Below are 22,690 nucleotides of genomic sequence, written 5' to 3'. Positions count from 1 at the left end.
AATTGATTTGAAATATTGACTTAGTTTTTAATTGTAAGACAAGTCGACTGTTAATCAATATTGAAACAATAATTTATCACCATATAATAATTACGATTACAAAATAAAATTTTACAATTAAATGTGATATAAAATCTAAACAAATTTCTTATTAAGATGCATACAATTTTTATATAATAATTCGATACAGATTAATCATCATATCCATTGATTTGTCCACCAATTTTCCAATTCATTTTTTCATTCAATCTTCTCCCAATAATCAAACTCACCTTTCTCACATTGGATGAGATGGAACGGTCGTCAGAGCCTCGTCGGCAGTTCTATGTCGGCTACAGTTCTATTTGGGGAAGAAGATGCAATTAGATTGAAGCTGAAACAAGCATGGATCAGTGGACATAAAAATAACATATTTGACAGCATTAAGTAAAATTTGATTAGATCATTAATGGATATTTACTTAAATTTACCAACTACACTAAAAAACAAAAAAAGGATCAAACATATGATAGGAATGAAAACACAAGAAATACAAATAATATCATTTAAGCTAAAACATATTCAACAATCAATAAACAATGATTTGGAAAGAAAACAAAAAGGTTGAAAACATTGAAGCATGAACGATTGAATCAGGTTGAGGGAAGATTGTTAGATCAAAAGCAATGAGATTAGCGTACAGTTAACAGAGATCGTATGGAAAGAGGTAGAAATGAGAAGGAAAACAAGGAATCAAAGAAACAATTGGCAAAAACTTGAAAAGATTAGGTTTCATGGGTTATCAGATTCTACCAAAGACAGGGATTAAAAGTCAGGTGGATTGAAAAATGAGATATAATTCATTAAGTACACGATGATTGAAGTAGAATTGCTAATCTGTAGCATTCGAGAGATTAAATGAACATGTTGCAATGAGTTTCCCAGAAAAAAATGTGTTAACCCAAGTAGGCACAAAGACACAAATTACTTGTTTTGTAAATCAGGACCAATTTGCTAGTTAACAGTGTACGATGAATTATTGGTGGTTTGTTGCTGTATCACTTGAATAGTAGAAGCTCTAAGTTGCAAGGCAAGACGAATGAATGTGGACAAAATGGAAAAATTGATGAAGAAACCAAAGTCATCAATGAATTCGGAGGGATTGATAAGCTCTAAGAAGTTTGACGTAACGAATAATTTTTTTTTCTCTTGGCTATATGAGTTTCGTTCAACAAGAATAATCAATAATATCAGTGCCAAATGACCACACTGAAAAACGAAAAGATCATCAAGGGAAAATCCATCCGTGTGATCTTGATTTCGCTCTATTTTCGCTAATATTTGTAATAATCAGAGTTCCTGGGTGTTGAGGAATGACGCCTGAGACCAGCCTTTTCCTGGCTCAATGTTAAAGCCAGAACATCAACAAGTGATGATCTATGAGGATAGGATGAAAACGGCAATTCTGGCCTAATCTGTAAAAAGAAACAATCACAAAAGAAACAATGGAAGGAAAGGGTACAAAAGAAACGACAAAAGACAGACTATAAGACTAGTGAAACATGTGATTTGTAACATGAATTTAAGATACGATTAACACAATTACGATTAAAACAAATATAACATCAACGACACAAAACATAAAGATGAGCTATAACACTTAATAAGTGACCTATTAACGGAATTGAACAAACAGTGCAAAAAGGATTGCTAGGTAACAGCAAACATGTGATGAGTAGAAGCTTGATGTCTCTATACAGTTATCTCACATTCTGGTAATTATTCTGGTTTTATTTTTTCTCACTGTTCCCTTCTTTTTCTAATTATTAGTTATTTATATATTTAAAACTTTCTAATTTCGTTTAAATCTCTCTCTTCTTCATTCCATGATAATTTCCTCACCTTAGGTTTCTCTCGATGAGTGTTAACCGCTTCAATGGGAACCTTGTATTCGGTAACCTCGCACCCATAGGCAATTGGAGTTAATTTAATTATTGTGTGTAATGGAACCCTCAAATAAGGAAGATCTTCTACAATAGAGAAAGAAAAAGAGAAAAGAAGAGAAAGAAAAAAATGGTTGAAAACAAATGACATTTATTAATTAATGTACAAGACTTAAGATTCAATTGTGTGTTTCTTCACCAAATAATGGATAAAGACAAAAATTTCAATGGGAAAACGACGTAAATGGTTGGTGTTTTATAAAGGTATCTATGCAGGGGAAAATGAAAACAGTAAAATATTGAAACATGGAAACAAAAATATGAACAATTATATAATCATTATCAATAATAGGTTACTTCATTTTAAATTTATATAATCACAAGTTATGCTTGTACGGGGTGGCGAGAAAGTTTATGTGCTTAAGCAACGCCCATTTAATCTTTAACCGCTCTTTCTATGCGCATATTTATTCCCCTTTTAGTTGCCCCATTCTGCATAAACTTTCTCGCCACCGTGTAAACAGTTAACAGTTTATAATACATTTAGATATGTCTATTCAACAAACTTTTTAAATCAAAATTGTTAAGTGTTAACAGCCATTGCTTAATTTAATTACAATAACTGGAGTATTTTTAAAATCTTTAGTTTTAATGTATTTGTACTTTGACTTTCAAAATAAGTTACAGATGTTTACAATTACAGTCGAGTAGCAAAAATTGTCCGTTAAATGTTTCAGTTTCAAAGGCGCAATATTTGATTATTTTTTCAGATTTAAATTCATAAATTTCAAATCGATGTATATTCAAGTCTAATTTATATAAATATGCAGATCACAAATGAATAAAACCATCTAAAGATTTGTTTACAATTTAATGGTATTTAATCGATAGATCAGCAAAGAACAGTTTTACGTACTCGACTGTTTTTGATTGTATTTTTATATTTTCATATGTAACAGCAAGTTTCATATTCAACATCATGTTACTGAGCAGCCTTTTTGTATTTATAACTGAAAATAGGTAAATTATTTCAAGCAATTGAGCTTAGTTAACAGAATGTCCAATATAACTTGTTAGCTAACACCTTTTAAAATTGCAATCATTTTAACAGAAATATATTTTTATCGACAATAGCATTGGGTTAGTGAAAGAAGTGATCTCGCAACAATTAGCAAACTATCATAATGTCTTTGATTTTGGATGGAACAAGATTTAGTTTTATGGTGATGATTTAATCGGGTTGTGAAGCCAGAAGATATTTAGGTTGCCGCTCCTTGTGTTAATAATAATCCGAGTGGATTTAGTTTTAAATCGTATGATTTGACAAAAAGCTTGGTAGTCAAAGTGATTAGTAGTTACCAATGAAAATGGTCAGTTAAAGAGAGGGATTTTTGAAGGCTTGTCGAGTTGAAGTTAAAGTTAATTTCATTTTCAGGAGTATTAGAATTAATTGTATTGCGTGTTTGTTTATCAGTCAATTGTTGTCTTTCTAGCAAACTATTATTCCATCATCATCAACATTTTTATCTTTACTCTCATTTTTTTAAACTCTTTTGAAGTCTCAATTTTCCCGCTTAAGGTAAGCTTTTTTAATTAGTCATCGTTCATAACAAATCTTGTTTTTTTGTTTGTTTGATTCTGTTACTGTATTGCTATGCCATTATTTAATCTTTAATTTAATATAATTTAATTTATTTTATTTTATTCACTCTCTCTTTATGTCATAGAAGCTTGTGATCATCGACTGCATCAATTGGAACAACTATTTCCTCAATGTTGCAACCATAAGCCACTGGTGTCAACTTGATGATGGTATGTAATGGAGTTTTGATTACTGGCATCTCAGCTAAGGAAGGGAAAGGAGAAGGAGGAATACAAAGTCTAAGATCAATCATGTAAATTGTGACTGATTTGTTCAATGGATCATTTCAAATATTTAATCAGAATCAACACAATCTATTAATCAACAATGGACAACAAAGCGACTCGTAACTACAAGCAATACTATTAGAAGAAATGACTAACTCTTTCAAAATTTCGATATACTGTTTATAAGGTGAGTTGAATTGTTAGTTATTCAGCTGGCTGATTATCATGTTTTATTAATTTTATGGTTATCACATACTGAGCTAAAAACTTTTATATTAATCGAGAAAGTACAGATTATTCTCATAATGATGAAGCTTAGACAATCTTTCAATACAGATTGCAAAGAGTAGTATTTCAACAAGTTGTAATGATTCTCATTTCTGAAGTTAATTCAGGATTCGGAAACCTGTAAATATTGTTGAAATTATGTCCTACTCTTCTATTTATTGTAGCTGAACCTAACCAATCAATCTTTTGAATTACGTATGCTCAATATTTACAAGTCCATCCCATTCCCTTTTACACCTTTTTTAGTCAATTAAAAACTATGATTAATAGTTAAGTTATATTGTGCTTACCTGAACTCTTGTCCAAGAAGTAGGCCAAAAGACATCGAAGAACAGCTTGATGAGCCACCACTAAAACATTTTCTTGTCTCTCTAGTTCCATAATGACTGGTTCCAAGCGAGCTACCAAATCTTCATATGACTATAAGCAAAACATTAGAGAATTAATTGATTTTCTGGCAAATTTTTATTACTTGCAGATTTGAAGGGCTTTGAAGAGGAAGAAATTGGGATTCAAAGACTGTACTAACCTCTCCTTTTGGATAACGATAATGAAACTTGTCTTGATCACGCAATGCGAACTCTTCTGGATACTTCTCTTGAATTTCTTCATAAGTCATTTCCTCGCAAATTCCGGCGTCAATTTCATTGAGAGCCTTCCATCTTTCCTGAGGAGCTCGAATACTTTCAGCTGTTTGAATGGTTCGTTTCAATTGAGATGTCCATACTCGTAGACGTGGAATTTTTTGCTCTGAAATATATTGAGCTAAAGCTTTAGCATATTGACATCCTCTCTCAGAAAGCTCGGAGTCACCGCCAATTCTTCCCTGTAGATTGTAGACACTTTCACCGTGACGAGTTAAGTAAATTGATCTGGGTGTAATGTGAATGTTCATCAAGTAATAAACCACTCTTGACTGTATGTGGCCTTCGTGACGATGGACTAAAACCTTTTCACCAGCATTAAAAATCTTCATAAAAGAATAATCCTTTTCTTTATCTTCCTCTAGTGTTTGATATGCTTCCTTGTAATGCTCAATACGTTGGAGGAAATCCTGTAATGCCTTATCTTGAGCCATGTTACGATAATCCGGACTATGAACTTTAACCTCCTGTAATGAAAATGTTTGCATTAAAATGGTGAAGGAGTTTAGGATGCAAGTGACTGCAGTCTAATGGTGAAAAATGTGAACCATTGTTTTAAGGATTTCGGTGACATTTAATCTAGAATTGATGATCTGGATGATTTCCGAACAGATATCTAGAATCAACAAGATAATCACATCTAGATTCATGTCAGTATGATTGAGCAGAAAAAGCACATAACTTTTCTTTTATTCTGCCAATAAAAACTGGTTGGAGACAATAAAAATTGAATCCAGACAAGTTATGACAAGTCTTCATCCTGTTCTTGGTGCGATGTTAATCAAAATCAATTATCTCTGTCATCACTAGGAAAAGCGTCACTAACACACCTTTTGTAATTAATCAGTTGCTAACGAAAAGCTAATTTCGATTAATTCAGACAATGTTAAAGTTTTCCTCATTACCAACGTAATTATTTTCTTTGTCATTTTTCTCAGGTCCTCATATTTGCATAAAAAGATGTTCGAGAATTCTTGGCATGATTTTACTTCAACAGTTGGTACTGTTTTGTTTGGCAATATGAATTCGAGGCTAATTTTATAATAGCTAATAGCTGCGATTGAAAATTTCGGTAAAGCATTGAGAAAATTTTCCTGGGAAATGAAACACACTTGAAATTCACTCATTTCTTAAAGGCTGATAAAGGCGGGATGATAATTGCAAAGTAAAATTGGGGCAAAGCAAAGATATCTTCTGACCCGAATATTGGCTTCAACAATCTCTGGATCTTCACAGATTGATTCAACGAAAAACAATTTGTAGCCATATTTTTCAACAACAAAATCGTAAATCAACTGGCGCCGGTAAAAAGTTGTATTGGTAGCATCGTAAACGGCCACTTCACCGTTACCCTCAGTCAGCCAGCTACACATATCTTCAAGGGCATCTAAAGCACACTTACTGGAAAATAAAAGATATTTCAATCATTATTAAGTTACATAATAATCAGAGGTAAATAAGTTTATGAATCAAAATAATAACAGAAAAAAATCTTTCGTAGATCATATATAATACTATCATAAATCAAAGATAATTTAGCTTGTTATTGTAAACAATTTGACTTACTTTCTAATAACCATTGCTTCTTTATTATCAGGTCTAAAGAAATCATGATTTTTGTAAGCTTCAGTTGCTTGACGACGATATTCACCGACATTAAACACCCGAGTTTTTATTCCAATCCAGTTAAGGTATCGAGTCAACTTTTTGGCAATATACGTTTTACCCCTGGCAGGCAAACCAACCATGGCAATAATATGGGGTATGTTAACATAACTCGTGGTTCGATCACCTGTAATCCCGGGATAAATTAGAAAGAAACATTTGATTTAAAACAAGACTATACTCTTCAATCTTAATTTCCTGTGTTGTAATATGATGATGGTAACAACAAAACCACACATGCACAATTAATAATTATTAACTACTAATAACCTCGAATTGGAAAAGGTTTGGCTCCACTTGACTGTGATATCTTCCGAGAAGGTCCATCAGCTTGTTTTTGTTGCTGAGTTTGCTGTTTGGCTTGTTGCAATTGTTGAATCTGTTGAGGAGTTAATTGCTGCATTAATCCTTGTTTTGGAGCTCGAGAATTTTTGGTTTGTGTTTGTTGGTCTTGTAGACTTGATCCAGGAGATGTTTTGTTTTGTTGGGAAGATTGATCTGGAACCGATGATGGGGATGTCGCTGCAGAAGATGAAGATGTCTGTGGGGTTGGTGGACGACCAGGTTCAACTCCATTTTCACGCTTAGCTTCTTCTTTATCGTTGTTTTCCATATCTTGAGGATTTCTTTGGGTTATCCTAGCAATTGAAACTGGTGATGATTAGTCTGTAGATTTTATGAAAGGGGAAAATTTTGTTACAAAGTTAATCAGAGAAATGAGCGACACATAAAAAGGAAAAGAAGTGAGAGGATAGTGAGAGACAGAAGGGGAAAAAGAAAGAATTGTAATAGCCTTTCGTAGCCTGAAACTGAAATTAACCTTGATGATGAAAATTTCTTTCTCTAACTCTCTTCTTGTGAGGTAAACATGGAAAATAATTTATTCCTCCAATGCCAATAAACTCTCTTTTCTCTCTCCCTCTTATCTCTCTCGTATTCCCATCATCTTTATATTTTTCATCATTTTCTTATCTCCTCTTATCACAATTATCTGTCTGTTTGCCTCTTTTCAATATCTCTAAATGATTTCTCTTTCCTCCCTTTTAGCTGTTCATATTGCAAAGTCAATCATTAAAAATCAATGGGATAGTAAAGACACGATTAACACAGTTGAAGTTGGCTATAAAACTTGGTTAAAAACATTAGCCGTACAGCGATATCAAGAATACTGGTTGATGGTTGGTTACAGAAGTCAGACAAAAACTATCATTTAGAAAATAGTAAGAAAGAAAAGCCAAATTTATCCAACCTGATTCGATATCCAGTGTAGATTTGGTGACAAAAACCAGGATAGTCAAAATGTAAACCAAGAATTGACAAGTGACATTGACATTGTCATTGTCATTTAGTTGTGGAAGCTTATCATCTGTGAGACACAAAAATTGACAAAACCGGTGCACTGATGATGTTGGTAGTAAACTACGTTATTGAACAGTATTACACGAGATTAATTAGAATTTTTTAAGTAATGTCGTTTAAGGCAATTCGATGGTGATCAATATCAATTGAAGCTATAAAAAACTAGTACACAATGAGAGGTTTAATGGTGTCAACTGGTTGAAATTGGTACTTTGATGTTGGCTGGTTCATCTGGAGAAAGGTGGAGTCTACGAATATTAAAATTAGGCTGATCATGTATCATGACAGTTACATCTCATGAAGTGACTTGCATTCGATTTCCAGGTCTAATTTCCTCTATAAGAAGGGAAATTGCTTTGAAAACAATGAGTCTGTCCAGAACTTTATTCGAGGCGCGACTTTTTTGAATCGAGTAGCTCATAAAATCTAACTTGTTACAATTAATGGAAGTCTTTATTATTTTTAATCTTTGATATTTAACACCATTTCAATACTTTAAAACATATCTAATTAAAATGTAAAAAATTAAATATGTTATTCCATTTCCAATGTTGTTCCAATGAAACTTTTGAATGATAATTGGCAATCATATTGAGGAATATGAAAATGAAATCAATTTTCAATGAAATGAAAAAACATTAATTATATTCAAAGTCACATTATTTTAATTAGACGTAAAAACTACAAATTAATTTTTAACTTTATCAATCTTAATGTTTGTTTGTAACATAATCGAACGATTAAAATGCAACAAAACATCAATATTTCATGAGCATATCCGATTAAGAACGTAATCATTCAGATTGTTTTGTTTATTTGCAAAAATATTTACTTTAGTTGCGGGTAAAGTAATTATAGTCACTTGTTCTTTGAGTTGTTAAATTAAAACAAATATCCATGTCAAGTTTATGTTTAATTCAAATTGAAGCTAATCAAAGAGAAATGAAAAAAGCTTCCTGCTACGCTTGCAGCTGAATCAAGACTAAAACCATAATTATGGCAATAATGTGGAATTAATCATCAAAAGATTAGATGATTAAATCTTTACACGCAGGTTTAACAGCAAACCTTGAAAGTAATGTAAATTTGTTGGTATAAATACATTTCCATATCAACATTATCCTTGTGATCGTGGAGAAGGGCCAAAGATTTCGAAAAGCTTGGGAATCTCAGCGTGCACAATTCATATTTTGGCCCAATCAACAACACATTCCGGCAAACCTTCTTGTAAATGTTGACGACAGCCTTCAATATCTTTAACAGAAGAAAGATCGAACAGTTTAATGAATGCTAATTTTCTGTAAACAAAATGATAAAGAATGATTATAAGAATGTGGTTAAATTAAATATAGCAAAATAGACTAACCTAAGACGAGTTAAAGAGCAAACTCCTTCATCAGTAATACTATGACAAGAAATTAATTGTAAATGACGAAGAGAATGTCCAATGAATGTTAATTTTTCCAAAGCATCGTCTGTTAAATAATGGCATCTACGAAACAAGATTTTTTCAGGGCCTTTAATAGATTCTGCAATAAGAAGAAAAAATTGTTAATAAAATATGAAGAAGAAAGATCAACAGAGCGAAACAATAGTGGTTACGATTAAGCGATTAACACCGCTAAATATATCTTCACAGAGCAAGACTTGAATCAAAATAAAAGTGGAAATAAATTCTTATTTTTCAACTGTTGTGACAACCCAGACATATTTATCAATAAAAGAATAGTGTCACAAAAATGTAACTAAATGTAATTGAATTAGTCTGAACCATTCAAGGTTAGATTGTTTCAAGTATCTCAGAGTAAAACAATGCAGATTCTTACTGAAATGATCAAACCCGACGCTCATTAACGAAGAATTATCTCCTTTGATCCCTTGGATCCAAGTAGATTCATTTATATCGGGCATGTCCTCGTAATGAACTTGTAACTTTTCGCTAGTACTCCATTTGATCTCACAGCCATTTCTAATCAACCATTCAGCACAAGCTTGCTCTGGCCCAACATCATCAATACGTTCTTGATAAACCCTGGTAAGGAATGAAATAAACAATCAAAATTAATATAAATCTATAATAAACGTCAAAACAATCAAAGTCGCAGTAAATAGAGAAATAAATACCTGTTAGAAATAAGATTTAACCAATAGGTCCAAAAATTTCTCGCAAGACGATGTTCAGGTGGATTCCGGTTAAGGTTAAGCAGACTGGAATTTAAAATACCCTTGAAGTTTCGACTAGAAGCACCTATTTTAAGCACATTCATTTTAACAATCTATATTATATAACTAATGTCACCGGATTTAAAGATTCACTAAATAAATAACAAAAATTGAATAAAATACTAAGCGCACATTGTTTAGTAAACAATGTTTACATCTTGTTATTCAAGACTGGTGAAGACAGAAACTGCATATGTTTTTAAAGCGCGTTTTTCAAATGTTAACATAACATTAATTAAAAATCAAAAATAAATCAGACTGTCTGCTGATTTATCAAGATTTTTGTTTCAAAATAGAAATGATTATTCATTTGTAAATTGATATTACCAACTGACAGACAAATTGATGAATATTCAACTGATTAAGCTTGATCAACTTTTCAATTATTCAGAAATAAAATAGATTTGAATGTTTGATTTATTGGATAGCAAATTCAAAAATATCCAATAGTTGAAGCAGGTCATAAATTAGAAAAGAGATCAACAATTTGATGTTAAAATTAAAGTCTAAATGAAAAAAATTGTTCAAAACTCAAGTTATTTGCGGTTTTACTGTAAATAGCTGTTGATCAAGTTCACTTTCAAAGCGAAACCTGGTTTTAAAAGTAAATTTAGCAGAAACTGAAAATGCAAATGATAATCAACAAATTGTTGCTGATAAACATGATCGGAGAAACATCGAAAGAAAAAACCTGAAAATTTTACTCAACTTTCACAAATTATGCGTAAAAAAAGGAGTCATTTTGATTGTAATAGCAATCAGTTGAAGTTGTTAATAAGCTTTTACCTTTATGCTTGGACGAGAATAAGCAAATTTACATTTAACGATAACAATTGACATATTATAGTGAACTATTTTTGTGATTAACCTAAATGAAAGCAACATTTTATTATGAAAAAATAAAGAGTTAAAAATGAAAATTCAAACGATAAAATGATGAGTTACTTTCATTGAAATAATCTTTCATGAAATGAATAGCAAAGCTGAAAGAGAAAGTATTGAAGCAACAAGGTAAGAATCAAGATAATCACAGGTAATGTGAAATATTAGATGAGACGTTAATCTGTTTAATTTGAATGAGAGTGAAAGATTGATTATAAATTTGTGATTAAATAATGAAAATAAAAGTTGAAACAGTGATATTCAGGTTTGTCCGAAACTGGTTTAAGTGAATGTTGGCCTTTTTAAGGAAGATCAAATGTTTCACCAGACATTGATTAAGATGACTAGAACGGTGATTATCATGTTAATGATGATTTCAGATGATTGTAGAAGTAGAAAGGAAAAAGATTGGGAAAATTTTCTCTGTAATTAACTAAATATTGGAAAATTAATAATCTAAATCAATAACTTTCTTAGGTTAACCCGGGTCAGTGACATTGAACCAGCCCTATTAAGCTGTTTTAAAGGTTGCTCTTGAAACATCACTGCATCAGTTTCTCGGTGATCATCATCATCATCATTTTCATCTTCTTCCTGAAATCAAGAAGAAAGATGGCGAAGAAGAAGAAGATAAAAGGTAAAAAGAAAGAAAAGGAGAAGCAAAATATTCCGGTTCCGTTATATAAAGACCCGTAACTGGGATTAAATCACTGATGGGACTGGTTTAGTGCACCGTTAAGATGATGATGATGAAGAGGGAGGTTGGAAGGATGATCATCACCTGAGCTTGTTTAGTTTGTGATTTCATCTTTGACTTTGAAGGTAAAAAGATTTTCTTGAAACCATTTTTACCCGTTTTCAAACACTCACCAGATCCACTTTCAAACCCAATTTTAACTTGTGCTTTTCATTCACCTTTAATCTTTACCATTTATTTATTTTTGATTGTCAACCATGAGTTTTCATCCAGTTAATTAACAGACTGATTGTCAACCAAATTACCAAGTTTAGTTAATTTATATTTGATTGTTTACTTATAGTCATGACACAATTATCCCACCGATCATCAACATTACCAACAAAATGAATGTAAACAAGGTAACCAACGACCAACAACCAATTTTACCCAATAACCAAAGGTTTCTTGTGATTCAATGATTGTTAATTGATATCTTAATTGTTTCCAGGTTTTAATTGTGATTATTAATTTGACTGTTGTTTTAATTGTCCATGGATCAACAACTGATCAACAACAACCACCAGGATATTTTGCCTTTGAAAAAGCAACCAGAACTCATGGAGTACCACCGCGTGTACTCAAGCCACCCTACCTTCCAGCCAATGTCCCCTGTCCGGGTAATTATTAAATTAACTTTTACTGACAATTTTACCAGCAATCAACTCTCAACTCAATCAGGTTTACAATTTAACTGAACCGTAAATCAAACAGTTTAACCCAGCAGACTTGCTAGTTGAAATAAAGCCAAACAGTGTCCATCCAATGCAACGTCAACAATGTTTACCTTTTTTTGTGCGACTCGTTTATTAATCTTAACCAAATATCTTTGTTAATTGTTTCACCCTTTTCATTGTTTTATTTCCGCATCAATTTTAATTAACATGTCAGACTGTTAAAATATATCCTTAAGGCAAGTGAGACTGAAAAGTAACTCTAAGAGGTTCCATTGAAAATGATAGCATTACTCAGAATCTCTCAGCATAACATAATTGTTTAGAAATGTAAATGTTTCCCTTGTTTAATGATAATTTAAATGAATCAACTTCCGCTATCATGACTATTTAAACTTGTTAGATGAAATTATCCTCATTAAAATCATCATCTTCATCATTAAGAATAACAAAAAAAGGTATTTCTCAAGTCAACAGGTCAAGGTAACAATATAAAGGTAATGTAACAAGTGACATACAAAACAAAGCAAGAAGCATTTTTTGATTATTATTATTACCAGCAATTTTTACATTTTTTGCTTATTTGTAGCATCAAAATTACGTATTACATTCAATTTTTGTTGCTTCACGGATCAACAATTGGTGAAGATGAAATCACATCATTTTCATGATCATCATAATCTTGTAAGAAGAAGCCCTGAAAATGGTCAATTGTTGAGTTATAATTTTAGGCTTGATCAAGTAACACTTCTGGTTCGTGTCAATCATGGTTTTGTTTAATGGTAGTAACCATTGAAATAACCTTTTTTCTGACCAAACAGTTTACAATCAATTGGTCTAATCACGATACCTTTCAAGAGCAACAATTAAATCCACCAACAAATCAATTGGCGTGTTTTGTTGTTCAATCAATTCAGAGTTATCGTGATCCGGAGTGAACAGAAAAAAGATCAAAAAATTAACCCTGATAGAGCATTAAATTGTCATTGTCAATATTCATTGTCAATTGAGTTGAAACTAACCTTATTTTAGGAATCTTTCAAAGATTTAAAATATAAAATTACTTTTACCATGAATTAATTGATTATTGTCCTGATTAGTGGTTAATGATGTTTCAAATACTTGCAGCTAAATTCAAAACATGTTTTGATTTATTGGTTTAAAGATTGAAAGATTACCTTTAAAAAAGGACGATTCTGGTTTCAATTGAATTACCTGTTAATAGGAAAAATTTGACAACAAACTGATGAAGATGAAGATGGTGAAAAAATGATAAAAACTGTAAAGATGAGGATTAATGGATAAAAATAGTTTAATAATAATATTGACCTGAACTTGAACAGTTTACAATGAAACATCTCAATTGACTGGTTCAATGTTACAGTGATCAAATTAATCAACTATTCAACATTGAATCCTGATAGTGGTCTTAAATAATTGTCAAGCTGATCGCATAATTGTATTACTCCAAGAGTAGCACAAATTGTTATTGCGATTAACAAGGAATCTGATTCTTAAGAAATGTTATTATAACAAACATAAAGATGTTACCATCAATGATAACGATGATGATGATAAAGAGCAGGATTCATTGAAAACTGTCATCAATCCGTAACCAAAACAATTGATAGAAACAGGTAAATCAAAGTAAGACATTGAAAAGGTAACAAAAAAAAAGATATCACAAGTTTACAGTCTTCTGGCAAGGTTTCAACAATTTTCATTCAATCAACGTTCCATTCAAATTTAATCATCATTATTAAAATGATTCTCATCAATTTCATTGAAATAAATTGTTATTTCACCCAGTCAATGGTGACAGTAGGACCTATTTAATCATTGGTCTATCGTAATCAGAAAGAAAAGGCTGAAAAATTTGAACAATAGTTAACATTGAATAGCAATGGGAATCAGTGATGAGGTTAAATCTCCCAAGGAAGTCTCAACCTATTCATATTTTTACCACCAAACAACTCAATTTCCTTATTATTATTTAGATGATTGTTGTAGATGAAGTTAAATTGATAGCTGTTACATTAATCATCCATAAATTTGGGTTATTACCATTATTCAGTGTATTTTGTGCCTTCAATTTTTGGCTTCAACTTTGATACCAATGAAAACCTTGATTGTATCGTTGATTTTATTTGCGGTTCACAATTTAATTTGTTTTTCCTTAATTTTCTTTCATTCTTCAGGAGCGATTAAAAGTGATTATCGACTATCACCTAAAGACACCCTTTGCGGTGATTTAAATAAAGGTTATGTTCCATTAAATCCAATGTTACAAACAATTACTGGTCAACCTTATCCTTTGTAAGTATTTTCTGGTTTCTACTTTTTCTTTGCTACAATTTATGGTTCATTTGGTAACAATTAACGCCAATTCCCAAATAACTGTTTGACCCATTGTTTGAGTTACCCAAATAGTCAACCGCAAATACCTTAAATCAATCAGATTACTTCCTTATTTAAAACCATTGACTCAATTTTGGGTTCCTTTTTTTCATTATCACCAATTTTTGAGATTTCAAGCCAAAACTGGACTTTCTTTAGCAGTTAAAAAAAAGTAAAGTGTTTTCAAGTGTAACTCAATCAACTGATTAAAATGAAAGTTAATCAACTAGTCAATCTGTTCTAGTTCATTTAAATCAATGTTTGTAAACAATTGGGACAATCTGCGTGAAAATTGTTTTTTTTTTGGTGAAAGCAAAAAGCATTTTCATCTCAAATCAAATGAATCAACTCAATATCATCAATTGAAAGGACATTTTTTTTCTAATTATTTCAATTTCTTTTTACAGTGAGTTAATTAAAAATAAAACGTTACACTTTTTGGCCCGATCTTTACCCTTTTTGAAACAAGACATTAACAATATACCCAAAGTGGCTAAAATACCAACCGATACCAAATTGGGAATCAACAATGATTTTGTCCCTTCAAATGTTGATAAAGGAATGAACAATGGAAATTATGATTACTCTGGAAATCATGTAATCAAAAAACGATCCTTGGCCAACTTCACCAACTTACGCTGGGACCTGTTAAGAGAGGCTAAATTAGGTGGACATGGATTCAATTACACCGAAGCAAGACAAAAAGTTTGTGAACAAAATGATGGAATGTAAGTAACAATTAAACATTCATTAACAGTGTTGATCAACTCTGGTTGTGAGGTTGCAAGTTGAATAACATTTGACCAGAAAATGAAAAAAACATCAATCCAAAGTAATTGACGGGTTTCAAGCCATAAATTGACATTTTACAATCCATTGATTTAATGTCTTCACATAAATAGCAATGAAAATTTAACTCTTATTTTTTTCTTCTCTTTTTTATTGAATCCTTTTGTCTCTAGGTTGTGCCAAGTTATGTCAGCTTTGGGTGGCGGAAGTCAAGTATCAAGTGGCCTATTAAACACGTTAAGCTCGGCAGCTCAGGTGATGACGGCTGCCTCTAATGCTGCAAATACGGCTCAAAGTTTAAGCTCATTGGCTTCATTGATTCAACAATTCAGTGGTTCAGGAAGCACCAGTGGCAGTTCATCATCAACCAGTGGATCATCAACACCCTCTTCAGCCAGTTTAACCTCTCTTGGTTCATCTGGTTCATCATCTTCTTCATCATCTGGTTCATCCTCTTCCTCTTCTTCAGGTTCATCTGGTTCCTCTGGAACCTCTGAAGTATCCAAATCAATGTTTACCCAAGTTTTATCCCTTCTAGCCTCACTCAATGCCAACTCGGGTTCCACCTCGTCTCTGTCAACTACAACAAACAACTTCTCACCTCTTTCAGCAATAGTTGACTATCTGATGAATGTTAATCCAACCGCAATCTCAAGTTTACTTCCAGCCAGACGGAAGAAACCTCTTGATTTTGAAGATATCGCCGCTGAAGCCATGACAGTATCACAAGTACCACCGACTCCATGTCCCTCCATTGAAGAGTATGTTGCACCCGTTTATGCTCGCAACTACCAAGGAGTCTGGAAATATGTTGTTCAAATACCTCATGAAGGTTACTTCACCCAAACTGTCCAAAAAACATCTTGTGTGTAAGTATTTATTCAGAATCAATTGTTGCTTGAAAGCAAATCTAAAAAGAATGAAAAAAACCCAAAAATGTTTCATTTCAAAATTCAATCTCTACCCATCCAAGTCTAGAAGCATCAGACTTGCACAAAGAGTCCACCTTGAAATTGATTCATTTTGCCCATCGTCTGTCTTTTATAATGAGCCAACCTGAAGTATAAATTAACATAACGATTATCTCAACATTATTTAACTCTTCAACATTAACAATTTACTTAAATTGTAGGTGAGCTATTTACAAGTTTGAATTGAAATTATACACTCTTGAACCTCGTAATTTTCAATTCAAATTGTTCACCTCATTACAATGAACCAGTACCAAGTACAACTTACAATTCATCTAACTGTTTAAACTTGTCCCAAGTCACGATGTTAACAATAGATGTTTAATTGAGATGCTTTAGTGCCCCCAATTAATCTAGTTTAGTGAATTAAAAGGCAGAGCAATTAACACGGCAATAAAAAAGGTCTTCTTTGTGATTAACTAAACATGCTAATCTAACCTAAAACATCGTGTTGGTCAAACATGAAGCAAGAAAACAAAACTCCTACAATTTTTACATTTAAAAGTCAAACTCAACGATTACTAAATTTCAATTTTACTAATTTTCTCCTCATTTCCATTGTTTTATACAGTAAGGGTCGCTGTGACTTCATGGAAGGTGTATGTCATGAATCTCCTCGCTGGGTCAGCCTGTTGGTGGCTGAAATATTTTATCCACAGCCAAAGTTTAACAATCTAATTGCCTCGCCAAGTGAGGTTAAAAGCTACACGGTCAACCCAAACATGCAAGTAATGAATAAACCTAAACACCAGAAGACGGCAAATCATCATGTAAACATGGCTCATCTCAACCAGATGAAACATTCCCTTCATGGTTACACAATGAATCCAATGAGCCACCATTTAACCGGCAATGGACAACCAATGAGCTATCCGGAGATTGATCAATACCTGAACCGTAAAATTGGTTATCGAGAGGAGCCTTTTGTTACTGATGAACACGGAAGACTGGCTAAACCTAGAATGATGAGGATGTACAATGATGAAGAAAAGGCTCAAATTGTTTCATCAAGTCACTCGGCTTCTGCTCCAGCAGCTTCACCACCATCACCACCAAGTTCATCCTCGTCAACCTCAACAACCTCATCTAATCGTAAAACGGAGACAGTTAAAGATGAAGAGTGTGATGGCCATGATGCTGTCGGTTGTTACCAGATGAGAGTCTATTATGATTGGTTCCTAATTCCTGGTTCATGTAAATGTTGGAAGAAAACGGCTTCCCAAGGAAGCAGCTTGGATACTCTTAAAAAACTGTTCATTGGAAAGTAACAAACGTTTACCGGTTTTAACCTTTCCTCTTCTCTCACCTTTAATTTAATAAATACGACAATTGACTAAATTGTTTACCAACCTAATTATTCAATGCCGATTACCTTCTCAAATCAGTATCAAGAGTAATTAAGTTAAATCAAAATGAACCCACCTTTTGTAACCGTTTACTGTGTTTCCTGTTATTCAACTTGATCAACACTTTTGTTTCCCTCAACACTTTGTACAAAAAACCAAACCTTACCAACAATTTAATTTTTCAATGATTTATAAATTTAATTTTGATTCTTCTTTTCATACAATTTACACTCTCTTTGTATGATTATTGCTAATTTATAAATTGGTTAACCTTTGTTTGAATAAATTGTTGTTAAACAGAGAAATATTTATAATTGATTGACAATCTCAACAACCGTTTACTGTGATTCATTAATTGACAAGATACTTGATAGAACCATTAGAATACATTTCTGCTAATTGTTGTAATTTAATGTCCTTTTCTGGCCAATCTAGCTTTCCATCTTATCAAAGGCATAGTTTGTCCCTAAGAAATACCTTGATTTGGGCAAAAATTTGATCAAAATCAAACAGAATCACGAGAATTAAGATAAATCATATCCTATTTGGAACTGTAATAATCAATGTTAACTTTCAAGTGATCAGCATAGTTATTTATATTACATACAATTATATAATTACAATGCTCATCTTCATTTTGTCATTTCAATCCTTTGATTCCTTGTTAAGTTGATACAAATTGGATAAAATGATCAACACTTTCAACTCACTCGTCACAATCAAATGTTGAAAATTGGGGAAAAAAATTTTCAATGAAAGTCTCAAATTAAAACATTATTGCCCAAAATTTGGGCCTAAAACTGGTATCAGATTAAATGACAATTTAGCTATTTTATCAATTGTCAAATGTGTCTTGACTATTGCAGGAGGTAATCAATGGAAAAGCCGATGATTTTGAGTTCTTCAACCTTATCAAACAGATCACATTGAGGATACATTCAAGTACAACCTCTTATTAAACAATTTAATAAATTCCCAAATTAACACTTCTAACAACGGAATCTGATGAAATAAATCTGATGAACACAGTCACGAGTGATGTTTAAATTTCAATGAAAACAAAACTAATAACAAACCATGAAAACATGTCAGACACTTGATTGCTAGTTCAATTATGACAATTTAGTCAATAAATGCTTATAATCAACTAAATTTAGCTAATTGATAAAATCGAGTAACATAAAGTAACATTTTATCTATAATTTGAATCCTTCAAGAACATTAATTTAAGTATGAAAACATTGAGTTTATAAGGATGAATACATGATGTATTTGTAATGGCAAGTAGACATTAGTCTGAAGCTGTTTACAATTAACAATTAGTAATAGCAGTTATATAACGATGAGTGGCACACCTTCAGAGTTGCTTTGATATAAAGTAATGTTTACAATTGAACGTCTTCAATGTGATTGTAATGCATAAGGTCAATTCACGACTTTGGTTACATAAAAAACCAACTCAACAAGCTACTCAAGCATACATTGCCTGTTGTATGTTTATTTTATTGTGGCAATTTAACAGTTTATTGATTGTTTCATTTTTCAATGTTAATTTTGGGAAAGATTTGGTTGTACCGAGTGAAATGTCCTCAAGTTGCTGAGGTTCTGTTTGGTATTTTTGGTTAAATCTGGTCTTCTTGCCAATCCCATGCTTGCTAAATGTCAACCAGATTTGCTATCATTGTTTTCATGACTCCAGTTAAATTAGCTAGTGTATTAACTGTGCTATTGATGGAGTTAAAGTTGAAGTATCCATTGAAAAAAATACAATTGATCAAATTGATTCCCCACTAAGAGTGATTATCGGAATAGATTGTCAATTTGATAATTTACTTTCATTAGGGTTAAAACATGAGAATGACAATAATTTTAATCAACCCAAGGAATCAGTCAAGAGCTGATGTTCTGGTTGAACCTTATGCAAGGAAAATATTCAGTTTAAAATGATGAAATTTAACAGGTAAATTGAGAATCAAAAATGGGTTAATTTTGGGGTTAGATCTTTATTTAATCTAATTATGTTAAGCCAGTGTAAATATCTGGTTTGGTAGATAGTTCAATCCTTGATTGCTGAAAAACAAAAGTTACAAACGAACCAGATAGATTGTTGCTGAGCATATGCACCGTCTGGCCTTATTTTCACAGGCAATTGGGTCATTTAACATGGATTTTCTTGATAAAATTAATCATTCACCTAACCAGTTTAACCGTTTAATGATTAATAAATTCGGTTAACATAACCTTAACATCTTATTCTCGGTATTTAACCATCCTGAGTGCAATCCACCATAAACTTCAAACTCCTCATCATCATAATTGTTATCTTCAATTGCTCCTTGTCTTCTCACTGTCTACAGTAAATCCTTTATAAATAGTGCCAATCAATAAGATGAAATCATATTCAAGAATTACCGTCAACTCTATTCGCTTAATTTCAGCCCAACATTCAACACCGACGATAAAGTAACTGCTTTTCCGGATTTCTATCAATTTAGATTTTACTTTTACATTTCATCAGTTTATTTACCATTTTATTTGCTTGTTTTGTTTCTTTCTTATTAACTTATATTTAAATTTGATTATTATGCCAACTGATCAACCCAACTTAATTTTTGAACTGTTCATATTGTTTGTATTCATTCTTGGATTTAAATTAACCTCTTGTTACAAACTAATAGCCAATTATGATATTCATCCGCAACGAGTCGCTCCATCTGGATTATTAACACCAAATCTGATTAACTTGTGGGATAATGGACTTGTTTATTATCGGTTTAATCCTAAATTTGACGATTGGAGCCAATCTGAGGTTAGATCGGCCATGGATTTAATTGAGAGTGTCTCTTGTGTTAAATTTATTGCTGCTGACTCGTCGATTAAAGATTATGTTTTGATTTCACCCGAACGCGGTTGCTCCTCTGAGATGGGTAAAGTTGGTGGTAAACAGGATCTCTATTTGGATACTCCTTACTGTGTTGATAGAGGTAATTTGGAAATTATTTTATTTAAAATTTAACAATTATCAGATGCGATGTAATGTATTTCACTCTTATTACAATATTAATTGAATTTCAAATGTAATCTTCTGCATTGTTGAGATTTGTACTTGACTTGAACTTTGTAACTGCAAGTATACAAGTGTTGAGGACATTTGAATATTCACATCTTATGGGATAACTCTTTTCAAGTGATTAACAGCATTAATGGTAGTTATTGATTAGGATTCACACTTGTTTCTGTTGATAAATAGTTTGATAGTGTTCAATGTTGAAGATTTCAAGTGATTTAAGAACGGAATATGAATAGCTATTGTGACTTAATTTCAATTGTATCTCAACTAATTGTAACCTTTTTTCTATCTTTTTAATCAATAGGAACTGTTCTCCACGAGTTACTTCATACACTTGGATTAATGCATGAACATGCTCGACCTGATCGAGATAATTATATCAACATTAACTGGCCCAACATTGATGAGAAACATCGTCGTAACTTCAAGTTAATACCAAATTTTCTAGAAGATTTCTATATCAATGAACCTTACGATTACAAATCAATTATGCATTATTCAAGTTCGATGTGGTCAATTGATAAAAAAGTGCCTACAATTACACCAAAAGATCCTTCAATTTCCATCGAAGACCTTGGTTATCATCTTGAAAATAAATCATTGTCACCTGAAGATATCAACAAGATTCAAAGGCTGTATAAGTGCAAGGGAATCAATACTTCAACGATGAACCATTTGAAAGCATGAACTTGATTCCAGTGGAAATTAAACTTGAACATAATATAAATGACGATCTCATTTGGATTTGAGGACAATTTCATTTTCACCAAAAGACAATGATTGCAAGCATCATATCAATAATTTTGTTCACTCAACTAACTTATTCAACTCTACTTTCAATGAGAAAGAAAAAAGCTTCATTTTTATTTATCCTATTATTATCATCATGTTCAATCAAATTGCCTAAAATTTTTACATATTTAACTGATCATAACTACCATAATTGTAAGAGTATTGGTCGTCTTATGGTCTAACAGTATTATATTTGATATAATCATTGTTGAATCTCATGTTGAGATGTTTGCCAAGCATTACTTAAAATCTTATTTATTCAATAAAATATTGACTACTATTTGTAATTACAAGACTTGTTCACACTTTGATTGATTATTTAAGGGTTTGGTTGGATAAATCTTTGATTGTGTGCTTATAATTATGTAATTGTTAAGTGACTTGAATACAATTATTACAATAATCACAAAATTGACTCATTTGAATTGTATAAAGACATTGCAATCTAGTAGTGAAATTTGAGCAAACAAAAACGAAATTCCATCTAAATGTTAACTATTTGAAATGTACACAAAAGTCCAGAGAAACTGTCACTTAAGTTCCGATACTATGCATTAATTTTAAAGTATCCAATTTTGATATTTCACAAAACAATGAATCGTTGATCCACCTCTTGAATGATGTAATTGAAATATTAGATTCTGTTTTTTTGCGTTTATTGGTCATTCAAGATCAAATATCGTTCTCCGAGAAAAACAAGTTGATATTGACGCATTTTGGCGTGAAAATCATGCATATTGAGGATAATTTTTTCGCATTTTTGAGAAATGTGATTATTCACAAAAAGACATTAAAAAATGCTTAAAGCGTCAAGATCAGGCCAGATTTGCCGATTTGCTTAATGCGCCATCTATTGTGCCACTAAAATTTGTGACTTTCTAATGTCTAAGGCTATTGACAATTTAGCGATTACAGTTCAAGCACGATTTAGCGATTCAAATTGAATCTGGAATTTTGAACTATCAATCTGAAACAAACTTGAAACCATTCTCTGCCCACTCCAGTAAGGTAAATATTAAATAATATGAATAAATTGGCCTTAATTTGCTAAATATGCATAATC

General features: G+C 31.9%; 4 protein-coding genes and 2 long non-coding RNA genes across 10 annotated transcripts; 4 read left to right on the top strand and 2 right to left on the bottom strand.

The window, feature by feature from the left end:
* Positions 1-6: 6 nt before the first annotated feature.
* On the bottom strand, positions 7-7,078 carry Pfrx (6-phosphofructo-2-kinase/fructose-2,6-biphosphatase). Of its 5 annotated transcripts, none has more exons than XR_016199799.1 (8): positions 6,659-7,078; positions 6,290-6,515; positions 5,923-6,124; positions 4,609-5,190; positions 4,370-4,499; positions 2,436-3,768; positions 1,882-2,311; positions 7-1,454 (listed from the first exon to the last, which is right to left on the bottom strand). XR_016199799.1 is itself a non-coding variant. In XM_089269094.1 (7 exons), the coding sequence occupies exons 1-7, from the start codon at positions 6,999-7,001 to the stop codon at positions 1,314-1,316; spliced, it is 1,752 nt and encodes a 583-aa protein (XP_089125220.1). In that variant the 5' UTR covers positions 7,002-7,078; the 3' UTR covers positions 7-1,313. The 5 variants fall into 5 exon arrangements, 3 of the variants coding, with proteins under 3 accessions (XP_089125220.1, XP_015786870.1, XP_015786873.1); XR_016199798.1 differs by having other exon boundaries at positions 7-340; XM_089269094.1 differs by lacking the exon at positions 2,436-3,768 and having other exon boundaries at positions 1,882-2,009.
* Positions 3,768-5,014, top strand: LOC149093410 (uncharacterized). The gene is made up of 2 exons (XR_016199800.1): positions 3,768-3,978; positions 4,558-5,014. It is a non-coding gene; the product is annotated as an uncharacterized LOC149093410 (long non-coding RNA).
* LOC107364084 (uncharacterized) lies at positions 5,089-8,191 on the top strand. Its single transcript, XR_016199801.1, has 4 exons — positions 5,089-5,558; positions 5,662-6,175; positions 6,321-7,250; positions 7,436-8,191. It is a non-coding gene; the product is annotated as an uncharacterized LOC107364084 (long non-coding RNA).
* Positions 8,192-8,389: 198 nt separating this feature from the next.
* On the bottom strand, positions 8,390-10,110 carry LOC107364083 (ATP synthase subunit s, mitochondrial). The gene is made up of 4 exons (XM_015931389.3): positions 9,872-10,110; positions 9,574-9,779; positions 9,114-9,276; positions 8,390-9,045 (listed from the first exon to the last, which is right to left on the bottom strand). Exons 1-4 carry the CDS (start codon positions 10,012-10,014, stop codon positions 8,931-8,933), a joined length of 627 nt encoding a protein of 208 aa, XP_015786875.1. The 5' UTR covers positions 10,015-10,110; the 3' UTR covers positions 8,390-8,930.
* Positions 10,111-11,580: 1,470 nt separating this feature from the next.
* Positions 11,581-18,070, top strand: spz6 (Spaetzle domain-containing protein 6). Its single transcript, XM_015931380.3, has 7 exons — positions 11,581-11,674; positions 11,893-11,950; positions 12,040-12,208; positions 14,461-14,578; positions 15,067-15,387; positions 15,622-16,317; positions 16,991-18,070. Exons 2-7 carry the CDS (start codon positions 11,936-11,938, stop codon positions 17,685-17,687), a joined length of 2,016 nt encoding a protein of 671 aa, XP_015786866.1. The 5' UTR covers positions 11,581-11,674; positions 11,893-11,935; the 3' UTR covers positions 17,688-18,070.
* Positions 18,071-20,162: 2,092 nt separating this feature from the next.
* LOC107364320 (zinc metalloproteinase nas-4) lies at positions 20,163-21,920 on the top strand. The gene is made up of 2 exons (XM_015931657.2): positions 20,163-20,749; positions 21,140-21,920. The coding sequence occupies exons 1-2, from the start codon at positions 20,350-20,352 to the stop codon at positions 21,520-21,522; spliced, it is 783 nt and encodes a 260-aa protein (XP_015787143.1). The 5' UTR covers positions 20,163-20,349; the 3' UTR covers positions 21,523-21,920.
* The last annotated feature ends 770 nt before the right edge of the window (positions 21,921-22,690 follow it).

Source organism: Tetranychus urticae, chromosome 3, assembly GCF_039701765.1.
Source record: "Tetranychus urticae isolate SD_2017Ah chromosome 3, NJAU_TeUrti_SD_1.0, whole genome shotgun sequence".
Taxonomy (NCBI): Eukaryota; Metazoa; Arthropoda; class Arachnida; order Trombidiformes; family Tetranychidae; genus Tetranychus; species Tetranychus urticae.
This window is presented reverse-complemented; position numbering and strand designations above follow the sequence as displayed.